Raw genomic sequence first — 13,603 nt, 5'->3', positions numbered from 1 at the left:
TTGAGGAAATTTAGCAAGTGTCTAACACATATGCAGATGCAAACAGTACGTCAGGGGGTTCTAATTCTGCTCCTGGAAGGGCCGCTTTCCTGCAGATATTAACTCCACCTGCTCCAAAAAAACTGCCTGGATATTTCTTGATTACATGGTTCAGGTGTGTTTCATTAGGGTTTTCATTAAGGTGGCCTCGTAGGAGCAGAATTAGATCCCTTAAGTATGTATGTTAAAAGTGGGCCTGTGGTATTAAAATACAATTTTATGTAGTAGAACATCCTGATACAATCTTGCTAAACTCTTAGAATTGTATACTTTCACATCATATTAAATCAAGTTCAAATATGTGGGTGTTGTTTCGCAGATTTGACACTAAGCCAATCAGACACTACACGCTAATGTTAAATGCCATAAGAAAGCATGTATTTGTAGTATTTGCATGAGGCAATTCTCGCAGCTCAAGCTAAGCCCAGAAATGTGACATTAAGCAATTAAAGGGCAGTTTGAGAGTGTGAATCTGTGTGTATTTACTGTGAATTAAACTTTTTGCATCAAAACAACCCACATATATTTTGAAGTGTAAGATATAAACCAAAGGAATACGTCCACTGACAGAGAACAGAGCATTGCTGAATCAGAGTTTAAAAAAATAATCAATTCTCAGGTCAGGTTTTGAGAGACTACAATCTGACATTGCTGTTAAACAACAGCAGGTATGTGAGAAATATCAGTATCTTCAAGACAGAATACTTGAGAAATTTTTTTTTCTCAACTATTTATACTTTCCGTCTTACCCTTTTATCATCCTACAGCAACTGCAACCCATCTGGACAGTTGTGTAGAGAACCTGTGGAGACACAAAAGGGGTCACTGTTTGTTTAACATTCTAGAGATTGTACATTAACTTTACTTACCTTACCATATATGCTTTTATTGTAAAATACAAAATTTGACAATGACAATATTGTCAAATGTAGTGTTTCTGCAAGTAAAAAACTATGAATTGCAGTCAATTTTACAATAGTAAAACAAGTGATTCCCAGAAGTGATTAATGGTATATTTTATAATTAAATATCATTTACATTTTTTCCTCAATAATACTAATGGTTGGATTGCTCCTGTCTGCCTCGCTGCCTGCTGTGAGTGTGTTTGCTTCGGTGCTGTAAGCTCCGTCTTAGTTTATTTTACTTAGTATTTCCTTGTTTTGAACCATCATTTACTACAATTTCTAGTTGTTTATACTACTACTAAATACAGCTTACCCAACATCGCTAGCTTCCGTTACTACTAGCACAACACGCTAGTAATTCGCTAGCCTGTTAACGCGCCACCCGTGCGCTCAGCTATTTTTATTTATTCATTTTCTCTCGCGCCTTTGAGTTCATAAAAGCTCAGGTGAGTAAGAAACACTCATCAAACACGGTGAGTAATGTCTTGTCCTGTTATTATCATGTCTGAATGCGTTGTTTTTTTGGAGCTCTATCGATTTGATTTATAATTCTTGATTTTTCTCTTTAAACTCGCTTACAACGAACATTTTCTACTTTTCCTCACTGAGAAGCACTACTGCTCAAACCTCATAGTTACAACGCGGACTGTTGAGCAGACGCGTCTCAAGCCTATTAGTGATCCAACGCTGCATACTCTTAAAGGTTATGTCCGTGGATCACGGCTGAACGCGTCTTCTCCACACTCACAAACAACATTTTTTTCGCCTATCGTGCGTCTACTCTACACCCCTACCACTAAAAAACCTAAAAAACCTCATAGTTACAACACGGACTGTTGAGCAGATTAGTGATTTCCAGATTAACTCAAGCCTATTAGTGATCCAACGCTGCATACTCTTAAAGGTTACGTCCGTGGATCACGGCTGAACGCGTCTTCTCCACACTCACTTACAAACAAACATTTTATATCCAAGATTATATCCAAGACTTCAGTCATAAATTAGTATTAATATTGATAGCATCACTGGTAGCTTCGTTGCTAACTCACTGTCCATCTGTTAAAATGGCGAATATATCAGATGTAAGTAGTCTACCGTTTGGTGCAGGTGAGGACACATTTGAGCTGCACGCACTGCAGTCTGAGCTGGAAGCTGTTGAGAAACAGATCCACAACCTTTTATTGAGACAGGCCGAGCTGAGAGACCGGTGTTTGGCTCTTGAAACATCACGCGCCGATGCACACAAATCAGTGTTTAACGTTACTAACCCGCTGACTCCGACCGCGTCTACTCCATGCGTTCCTCAGCATCGGTCGCAATCAGCCATGGTCTCGTTCACTCCGGCTCCAACACGCCACCACGAAGCCTGGGTGGTTCCGCAGCGGAAGACGCGAGTCAGGTTTAGACCAAGACTTTCTCCGACCCTCCCGGTTTTCGAGTTATCCACACAAAACCGCTTCTCCCCTCTACGCGAAACAGAACGCGATGCTGTGATCATCGGCGATTCCATCGTTCGGCACGTACACGCTACGTTAGGTAAAAGTAAGGTGCAAAGTCACTGCTTTCCTGGTGCTCGTGTTTCTGAAATCGCTGCTCGCGTTCCCGAGATCCTGAACGGTGACGAGCGCGTCGGAACTGTGGTCCTGCACGCGGGAGTGAACGACATCAGGCTGCGCCAGACGGAGGTTCTGAAGAAAGACTTCAGGAATCTAATCGATACGGTACGCAGCACATCGCCTGAAACAACGAGCATTGTGTCAGGACCGCTTCCCACGTACCGACTAGGGCATGAAAAGTTCAGCAGATTATTTGCGCTAAGTGAATGGTTAATGTCATGGTGCAATGAGCAGAAACTGCTCTTTGTAAATAATTGGAATCTGTTTTGGGAGCGTCCTAGGCTTTTCCGTGCTGATGGCTTACACCCAAGCAGATTCGGAGCGGATCTTCTGTCAGATAACATCTCCAAAATGTTAAATACCCTTTGACTAGTAACCAAAAGTCCAAATCATAGTCTCTGCTGCACCAATTCAACTGATATAAATACTAGTGTAGAACATTGCATAGAAACCGTGTCTATTCCTCGTTTAGTGAGATCAAATAATAAATCTAAATGCAGGATCTAGGAAAAATCTAATTGTTATTAAAACAGAAAATGTTGCTATTAGTAAACAAAAACTATTTCTAAAGCTAGGTCTTCTAAACATTAGATCACTCACACCTAAGGCAGATATTGTAAATGAAATAGTCACAGATAATAGCTTTGATGTACTTTGCCTTACTGAAACCTGGCTTAAACCAAATGATTATTTCGGTATTAATGAGTCTACTCCTCCTGGATACTGTTATAAGCATGAGCCCCGTCTGATTGGTCGTGGCGGAGGTGTTGCAACCATTTATAGAGATATTCTAAATGTTACTCAGAAAACGGGTTATAAGTTTATTTCATTTGAAGTACTTGTACTAAATGTTACGCTCTTAGATGTTAGAAAAACATCCCTATTATCTCTAGCCTTGGCTACCGTATATAGACCGCCAGGGCCTTACGCTGATTTCCTAAAAGAGTTTGCAGATTTTCTCTCAGACCTATTAGTCAATGTCGATAAAGCATTAATTGTTGGAGATTTTAACATACTCGTAGATAATCCAAATGATGCGTTAGGAGCTGCGTTTACAGATTTATTAAATTAATTTGGGGTCAAGCAAAACGTCACCGGACCAACACATCGTCTTAATCATACACTCGATTTAATTATATCACATGGAACCGATCCAACCGATATAGATATCATTCCACAAAGTGATGAAGTCACTGATCACTACATGGTAACTTGCATATTACGTACTGCTGTAATATGTCATGCGGCGCCGCGTTATCAACCAGGCAGAACAATCCTCCCATCCACCATAGATAATTTCTCAAATTGCTTATCTAATCTGTCTCAGCTGCCGCCTGAACCCAAACAAACAGATGAACTAGAAGAACTAACTAGCACTATGAGCACCATTCTCTCTAGAACATTGGATGTGGTTGCACCTATTAAATTAAAAAAGGTCAGAGAGAAAAATAAAGCACCATGGTATAACAATACTACGCATGTTTTAAAGAGAGAAACCCGTATTTTAGAGCGTAAATGGAAACAAACTAATTTAGAGGTCTTTAGAATCGCGTGGAAAGACAGTATGTCACGTTATAAAAAGGCCCTAAAAGCGGCCAGGGCTGAGCACCTCCGCAAACTAATAGAAACCAACCAAAACAATCCAAGGTTTTTATTTAACACCGTGGCTAGACTATCAAATAAACAGACGTCACCCGAACAAAATATCCCGTTACAGTTCAGTAGTAATGATTTGATGAACTTCTTCACTGAGAAAATAGAAAGCATCAGAACCACAATTGTAAACGTTCAATCTTCAATCGCGCCTTATAATTCAGCTTCAATTATCACCCCGCAAGAACAATTACAGTGCTTTACAACTATAGAACAAAAAGAGTTAAATAAACTTATCACTTCATCTAAAACAACAACATGTTTATTAGATCCTATACCAACTAAACTACTGAAAGAAGTGTTACCTGTAGTGGAAGAGCCTCTCCTCAATATTATTAACTCGTCTTTATCTTTAGGTCATGTTCCAAGAACATTTAAACTGGCAGTTATAAAACCTCTCATTAAGAAACCACAATTAGATCATAATAATCTAGCAAATTATAGACCCATTTCAAATCTTCCATTTATGTCTAAAATATTAGAAAAAGTGGTGTCCGCTCAACTGGGCTCTTTCTTGCAACAAAATGATATCTATGAAAAGTTTCAGTCTGGATTCAGACCGCATCATAGCACTGAAACTGCGCTCGTTAAAATCACAAATGATTTACTTTTAGCTTCTGACCAAGGCTGTATCTCAATACTAGTTTTACTTGATCTTAGTGCTGCGTTCGATACTATAGATCATACATTACTCTTAGATCGACTACAAAATTATACTGGTGTTCAAGGACAAGCACTAAGCTGGTTCAAATCATACCTATCTGACCACTACCATTTTGTCTATTTAAATGGAGAAAAATCGATCATAACTCCAGTAAACTATGGAGTGCCGCAGGGATCTGTATTAGGCCCTCTGTTATTTTCAATATATATGATGCCACTTGGAAATATTATAAGGAAACATGGAATTAGTTTCCATTGTTATGCTGATGACACTCAAATATATATTTCATCACGGCCGGATGAAAACGCTAAATTTTCCAAATTGACAGAGTGTGTTAAAGATATAAAAGATTGGATGACGCGTAATTTTCTTTTATTAAATCCAGACAAGACAGAGGTAATACTTATCGGTTCAAAAAACCGCCCACAAAACCTCGCACAATGCAACTTTAACATCATAGGATGTCCTGTTACTTTATCCTCTACAGTAAAAGACCTGGGTGTTATACTCGATTGCAACCTGTCTTTTGAAAATCATATTTCATATGTTACAAAAACAGCCTTTTTCCACCTTAGAAACATTGCTAAGCTACGTAATATGCTATCAGTTTCTGATGCAGAAAAGTTAGTTCATGCATTCATGACCTCGAGACTGGATTACTGTAATGCTTTATTAGCTGGTTGTCCTGCATCCTCAGTAAACAAGCTACAGTTAGTCCAAAATGCCGCCGCTAGAGTTCTTACGAGATCAAGAAAATATGATCATATAACACCGATTTTATCATCACTGCATTGGTTACCTATAAAGTTCCGTATTAATTACAAGGTATTGCTACTGACTTAGAAGATCCGTTAAATAGACTGGAGCTAAGCCGTTTAGGGATTTATATCACCCTATAATCCATCGCGCTCTTTAAGATCACTAAATTCAAGGCTTTTGGTCATACCTAGGATATCCAGAACCACCAAAGGAGGGAGAGCATTTTCACATTTGGCTCCAAAACTCTGGAATAGTCTTCCTGATACTGTTCGTTGCTCAGACTCGCTCTCCCAGTTTAAAACTAGATTAAAGTCGCATCTCTTCAGCCAGGCATTCATATAATCCTACAGTTCAAACTACAATCCGGCCTCTAGCTCATAAATGCCAGAGGAGAACTGGCCCCCGACTGAGCCTTGGTTCTCCCAAGGTTTTTTTTTTCTCCATTAGGTCACCTGATGGAGTTTTAGGACACCATTAGGTCACTTGATGGAGTTTTTCGGTTCCTTGCCACTGTTGCCTTTGGCTTGCTCAGTTGGGGATATTTAATTAAATTTTATCAATCAATAAATTCCTCTTGAAACAAACTTTGTTGTATTATTTTAATTTAATACCGTGAAGCTGCTTTGATACAATCTGTATTGTGAAAAGCGCTATACAAATAAACTTGACTTGACTTGACTTAATAAGGGTGTTTTGTGTTGTATGTTGTTATTCATGTTTATTGCATTAGTTTAGTGTCTTGTTTGTATGACCCAGTGCACAGTCTACATATTGTCCATGTTTTATGGACAGGCCACTTATGATGATCTCTCATTCATCATGTCTTTTTTCTATGTGGTTATCAGTACGTAGCAGAGGCACAAAGCAGAGTTTGGTATATTAACAATATATCACAATGAAATCTAAATTGTAAAATATACAGACACCAATATACCATCCCATAATATCTAAAACATTGTTACCATAGTGTTTTTTTTTTGTTTTGTTTTTTTTACAGTGTACTTGTAGACTAATGTGTTGATTGCAATACGCATGTTACATTTGTTAAAAAGGTATTTGAAGAATGAAGTGTTGTGCCAGAACTAGGCTACTGAATCAGTGCTTAGGAGAGTGAACATGATTTCAACAAAGGGCTATTCAGTAAGTGTGCTAATTCTTCACCTCAGCTGTTGGAACATGTGGACGTGATCACGGTTATAGCAGTGTAAAGAGACCTGCTGACACGGGAAAGAAATCGGAACTACTCAAGGATAAACTTAAAGTCGCCAAACTCTTTTAGCGAACAACTGTGAACCACGGCAGACCATCTTCACAAGCGGACTCGGGTACATTTTGCCTGTGCACACTAACCAACTGAACCAAAACATGGGTATGCACCAAATGTGCCATTCCTTTTTTAGGATTTCTAATGTGCATACTTACTATCTATCCTAAATAGTATGTGAGATTAGAATAAGTGTGTCCCAAAGCATAGTATGTTGAAAAGAGTATGCGAAAAGTCCCTGGATCGTCTACTATTTCCGGTTAATTTTCGAAATGTGGATCCGTACACACTAATGGCTAATATTGCCCACAACCCACTGCGCTTTAGAGGAGGATTCGGTTCAGAACTACAAACACCAATAAAATGTGTTAAAAACTACAAACATTGTAAACGCGGTTGTGCACGACCAACGGTTAAGTAGAGATTTCGAAAAAGGGCTTTGAGTGAATAATCAAACATTTAACCTAATAAACAACTTTTTGCAACAACAATGTGAACTTTTATAAATATCCATTTTGCCATTAACTTTTAAATGCATCAAGTGTTTGCCACTTTTCTCTCCAATATGATCAGAAATTAAATTAAATACAATGTGGAGGATGTTAACTGTGAGAAGATGATTGACAGGCCAGTTTATTATAACAGGATGCATGTAACTATGTGACAGAGTGTCCGTTAAAGATGCAACTGTATGACATGACTTGTTTATGACTGCATGTACCAAAGCTTGTCTACTCTTCTGCTACACACTCAAAGGTATGTCGTTTTTTCTTCACAAAATAGTACATACTTTCAGGGCGTAGTATAAGTAGGCAAAGTGGGAAGCAGCACTAATGACAGGGATAAACCACTCTGATTGGCTGATGTGTTCAGATTATATTGTGCCATTTCCACAGAGACAGGTGTGATCTCTGAACAACTCTTTCAGTAATATCTGCCAGGCCATATAGGGACATTTCATTTTGTTTAATAGTGACATGACATATGGAGTCAACTTGGCATGATATTGCCAGGTATGTGCCTTCAGGACACAAGGACGGACAGTCACATGTGTTTGTGACATTCTAGATTACTCCTAACAGTGGCCAGTAAAATAAAATGTTATTAATATATCCTCATTTTGTGAAAAGCAACACAGATGCTTTGACCTTTCCACGGCCTGTCAGGCCATTTCAGGCTTTGGCCTTTCTTGTGCTCTTTATGAGCAAGTTGCCTTGTAAATAATTGATGGTTCTGTCTGGGGAAAAAATCCATCTAATAGAACAAAGACACTCCCAGTAGGGCTGCACGATATTGGAAAAAACTGACATGTACCTGAAAATATTTAGTTTTTCTGTGGTAGATGTAGCGATATGAAAAGAAACAATTTCACCAGATGACTTCAATAGCTCTATTTGGAAAGAATTAATCATTCTAGAATGATTGTGGTGATTTTGTAGGGGGAGTGCATCTGCATAGAAAATAATAAACAAAATATAATCATAGGTACAATAGAACAAAGATAAAAAAAAATTATAAAAAAAACGGTTTGTAGTTTCAGGTAAGTCTAACAGAATTCAGGTACAGAAATTCAATAATCAAATGTAAAATAACACTGCATAATCTTCAGTAATTTTTATAAGTTAAATATAATCTTTTTTAAAGGGCACCTATTATGCAAAATTCACTTTTACATGGTGTTTGAACATAAATGTGTGTTGGCAGTGTGTGAGCAAAACCACCCTAGAATGATAAAAATCCACCCAGTGTTTTTTTACAATCTCAATAAATCACTGTCTCAGAATGAGCTGTTCTCAGATTCAGCGCAATGTGACGTAGAATTGCGCAGGCCCCTCCCACGACTGTTGAGTGACACTTCAGTTTGAGCATAGACCCGCCCTGAGTGAGCTGGACACAGTCTATGGCTGAACACAGTCCGCCATTGTTCGACGCTTGAGCAGCTGTAGACAAGAATGTCTCCTAAGCGATTGAGGTGTTTTGTTGTTGGATGTCAGAATGAACATATCAGTCTTCATTTACTCTCGTTCTTACTCGAGGATGGATCTGTACCAACTGTTCGTGATCCAGATTACACTCTCCGGAGCGACAGGACTAACATTACTGACCACGGCAGAAATTAAAGTGAGAGCGCGCACTTTATGACAGCTCATCGAATAGTTTTACGGATTTACAGTGTACCAGTTTATTAAGCACAGACTGAAAAGGTGTGTATATATTTGTTAGCTGTTAGTTGTAACGAGTGTTTTGTGTACTTCGCTGTGTATGTTCCATGATAATGAAAGGGAGAGAGAGAGAGAGTTTATGGATAAGACTTTAATGCTCACATCTTATACTGTGTTTATTTAGCTGTTCTTACAGTGATTCTCTGGAGTAAAACTAACACTTCATCTTTTGTGTGATGTACAATAAACTTCATTGAACTCATCAGTATTAGGGGTGCAACGGATCAAAAAACTCACGGTTCGGATCGTTTCTCGGATCAGAGTCACGGATCGGATCATTTTTCGGATCAGCAAAATTTTATTTTATTTCTTTATTAACACTTTTAAATTGTTAAATTAAAATATATAAAATCAACTTAAAGTGCACAAGGCATAATATCTTCTTTTTAACATAATTAATGAAAAACAACTTAAAGTGCAACATAAAAAGGCATCTCCTTCCTTTAAACATGGACCAATGCTTTATGTGTTTCCACTGTCATATAGGGCTGTCAAAATTGCTCAAAAATGACGTTCGAATATTCCCTCTAAAAAACACATATTCGAATTATTCGAACATCTGGTTGCGCATTTTGTCAATGACGTGCATTAGGCCTATGTCAATAACAGGACAAATTAATACAAAGAGACATAACTACTTGTGTAGTTCATTTAAGTTTAAACATATTTGACAACGTATTACCTTGCTCGCTCGCACTCGCAGGCACTCTTTCTCTCTCTCTCTCTCGCCGTCACCCATGCTGCGTTCACACCAAACGCGAATAGAGCGTCTGGCGCGAGTGATTTCAATGTGAAGTCAATGTAAAGACGCGTTTATGCACGTCTGGAGGTTTTGCGGCGCGAATGAGGCGTCACGCTCTCTGCGGTTCATAACGCTCGCCATGACCACGCTGTGTGTGGACTGAACATGCGCACAACTTTTTTTTCATCAATCAATCCGCGGATCACGTGAGTGCCGAACCGAAGATATTGATCCGAACGGATCACGGATCAATGATGATCCGTTGCACCACTAATCAGTATATTTTGGTCATCATTCGGACGAGGTCTGCTACAGCAGGCTTGTATTAATAGTGGATAAAAGCAGATGACAAAGTTATAACCATAATTAAGCTAAACTATACCTGTTTAATCTCCATACAGTATATATTATCTGGCCCTGTGGGCATTATTGTCCGACTACGAGTCAAAATGAACATGCTACTGAGAGTTTCTGTTCTGATATCATCAGATGAGATTGTCCTGACTGAAGCGCGAGCTCGTGAGGCTCCGCCCCCTGGGTCGGCAGCAGCAATTAATTTGCATTTAAAGGGATACACACTAAAACAGCGCGTTTTTCTGAGCCCCAAAAAATGACAATTTAAACATGCTGTAAAAAAATATCTGTTGGGTATTTTGAGCTAAAACTTCACATACATACTCTGGGGACATCAGAGACTTATTTTACATCTTGTGAAAAGGGTCATAATAGGTGCCCTTTAAAGCTACACATGTTTTCTGTGCGTTTTGTTGTTTAATTAAGATTAATGAAAAAGACAGAACATGATAAACTTTCTCTATATGATGGTTAAAGTTCCGAAAATGTTGTGGTCCCGATCCGTACGGATCAACTACAATGCCCATACGTGACATCACACATCCTTTGATGTGACTATCGCAGATGCGCACATCGCAAGAGCGATCCTAAAACGATATATCGTGCAGCCCTAACTCCCAGACTCCCTCCCTTTCTCCAGAGAGAGGCAGCAGCATGGAAAAGTCACCTCACGTGTTCTATATGTTAGAGACAAACATTTAAAGCCAATGCAGAAGAAACCCATATTATCACATTGTGAAGACCGTTTACATCAGTGTTGTTTTAATATTATTTATATTACTGCATTTGTTGTGATTTGGCTGCTACCTTGGCCAGGTCTCTCTTGTAAAAGAGATTCTGAATCTCAATGGGACTAATTATTTAGTTTTAGTAATTGTGTGTGTTTTTGTCATTTTCATTAGTTATTGTTTTTTTTTGTTTTTTTTTTTATTAATATAATTGTTTTAATTAATTTTTATTTCACTTAGTTTTAATAATTTTAGTAGCCTACTTCAACTTCAACTTATTTCATTTCACTTTTGTATTTCTTTTATTCTTTTTGTAGCCAGTACTTATATTTTATTTCACTAAACATTTTAAGTGAAACTTAAAAACGTAACGTTTCTAACTGTAACGTTTTCATTTTACATTACATTTTCATTTAATTATGCCCCAATCGAGGGTAAAAACATTAATTTGAACACAACTGAATTTAATGTAATGTTGATAGTTAAGAATTAAGGAAGCAAAAATTACTTAAATTAATTCACTTGTTGCATCACATGGGATTGAAACTAAGACAAATAAGGCTCAATTTAACAGGTATATCAAGTTAAGCAATATTTGTTGTGCATGTTTACTGACGAGCCAGTCACTGTGACAGAAAGGCAAATGATTTAACAAGTGGAAAAATTCAAAACACACTGCAATTAGACTAGAGTCTTTACTGCGAGTCAATATGACGTCTGTATGTGAAACATTTCTGAAAGATTTATTGTCTTGAATTTGAGTAATGAAGATTTTAAAATATGATTAAGAACTGAAGCCTTCTACCACTAACTAACAAGTTGGTTAGATGTATATATGACATGCATACAATGTTAAGTATACTGTAATTCTATACTTACTGTATTATTAAGCTACTTTATTCAAAATTTGGAAGACATTTATAGACAAATCCTGAAACATAACTTGATTGCCATGGACACAAGAAACTGGCTAGAGCTTTGCTAGGTGATTAGCAGGCAGATGTGGCACAGATGTTTGACAGCAGGAGTACGACACTGGCACCTGGGAACATCTTTGTCAGCTGCTAGGGATTATTGCATTTTACAGCAGTCAGCATAGAACACCGTCTACCTTTCCATCACTACACTGACAAAAGTTTCATGTATGGTTAACACATTATTAGAATGAAAGAAATTAAAGTCGCAATGAAACTTGGATTATCGGAAAAAAAATTAGGACGGGGACTTGCTTCTATCCATCGGTTGTTGACTAAATGGCAGCAGATCTGAATATGAGCTTGCAGTCAATTGTGGAGGGGCATATGTCACCAGCAAGAATCATTTTCATTGGAAGACTGAGATTTTGGGTAAACTAACGAAAAAATTATAGTATTTATAAATATTTTTGTTTTAAATTTAGTTTAAGTTTTCGTCATTTTTTCTTTTTTTTAAATCAAATTTTAGTTCAGTTTTAGTTCAACTTAAAGGGTTAGTTCACCCAAAAATGAAATTTATGTCATTAATTACTCACCCTCGTGTTGTTTCAAACTCGTAAGACCTTCGTAACTCAAATTAAAATATTTTTGATGAAATCCGAGAGCTTTCTGACCCCCCTATAGACAGCAACGTCAAAACCACGTTCAAGGCCCAGAAAGGTAGTAAAGACATTGTTAAAATAGTACTATAATAGTATAATACTACAGTGGTTCAATCACCCCGACAGCAAAGCGGCAGCAATGAGGGCAAGGAACAATGCAGGTTTGACAGGTGGCGCCCCGCCAAATCTCGCAAGAATCTCGACTTTCTTTACGGCACATCAACAACATATGAAGCAGCCTCTATGGAAGACACTAGCACGCATTTCAGACGTGAATCATGGCAGAGTCGATGAAGAAAACGAAGAAAGCGCGGTCGGAAGAGTGCAGAGACGGCTCTGCGTGAGTGGTATTTACGAAAGTAGCGTTAAACACAAGTACTCCACAACGACTCTAGGGGTTTCTGTTTGACAAAAACGGAAACTGCATAGTATGCCTTTAACAATTTCTTCTCTTCCTTGTCAGTCTCCGACGCTGTTCAAGTGAGCACCACAACACATGCGTGTGGAGCTGATGCAGGAGCCAGCCAATACTGAGCTGACGTTCTGACGTAAAACCAAGAAGCGCTGCACTGTGTTTACAACGTGAACAGCATCAGAGACTGATAGGGAAGAGAAGAAATAGTCGAATAAAGTCATTATTTTAGTTTTTTCACACACAAAAAGTATTCTCGTCGCTTTATAACATTAAGTTTGAGCCACTGTAGTCACATGGACTATTTAACCATATCTTTACTAAGTGGTGACTACGTTGCTGTCTATGGAGCGACAGAAATTAGAGCTGAACGATTAATCGCAATAAAACCGCACGCGATTTGGCAAAGGCTGCGATTCTTTTATGCGCAGCTTGTCAGTGGAGTGCGGCTGATTGGTAGTAAATACTGCCCCATTTGAACGCCAGAGGGCGCTCTCACGCAAACACGATAAATATGCCCCGCCGCAGAAGTACAATAATGCGCATCATTCCAGGAAATCGCTGTATCTGAATAAACAGAAGATTGAAATGCTTTGATTAAACATGACTTATAAATACACGACTGCCTTATTTTGTGTAAGAAGGCACATCATCTCACAGAAGGATGCT

General features: G+C 38.3%; 2 protein-coding genes across 3 annotated transcripts in view; one reads left to right on the top strand and one right to left on the bottom strand.

Moving 5' to 3' along the window:
• Positions 1-13,603, bottom strand: part of LOC309485970 (uncharacterized protein) — a 28,463-nt gene that overhangs the window by 4,563 nt on the left and 10,297 nt on the right. For both annotated transcript variants that reach the window (XM_082153014.1, XM_082153013.1), the window contains exon 2: positions 789-841. In XM_082153014.1, the coding sequence (XP_082009140.1) occupies positions 789-820 (32 nt within the window). In that variant the 5' untranslated portion in view covers positions 821-841. The remainder of the gene's footprint in view (positions 1-788; positions 842-13,603) is intronic.
• On the top strand, positions 848-3,042 carry LOC309485856 (uncharacterized protein). The gene is made up of 2 exons (XM_082152915.1): positions 848-1,647; positions 1,849-3,042. Exon 2 carries the CDS (start codon positions 2,009-2,011, stop codon positions 2,927-2,929), a length of 921 nt encoding a protein of 306 aa, XP_082009041.1. The 5' UTR covers positions 848-1,647; positions 1,849-2,008; the 3' UTR covers positions 2,930-3,042.

Source organism: Leuciscus leuciscus (assembly GCF_965113295.1).
Source record: "Leuciscus leuciscus genome assembly, chromosome: 2".
NCBI classification, from domain to species: domain Eukaryota; kingdom Metazoa; phylum Chordata; class Actinopteri; order Cypriniformes; family Leuciscidae; genus Leuciscus; species Leuciscus leuciscus.
This window is presented reverse-complemented; position numbering and strand designations above follow the sequence as displayed.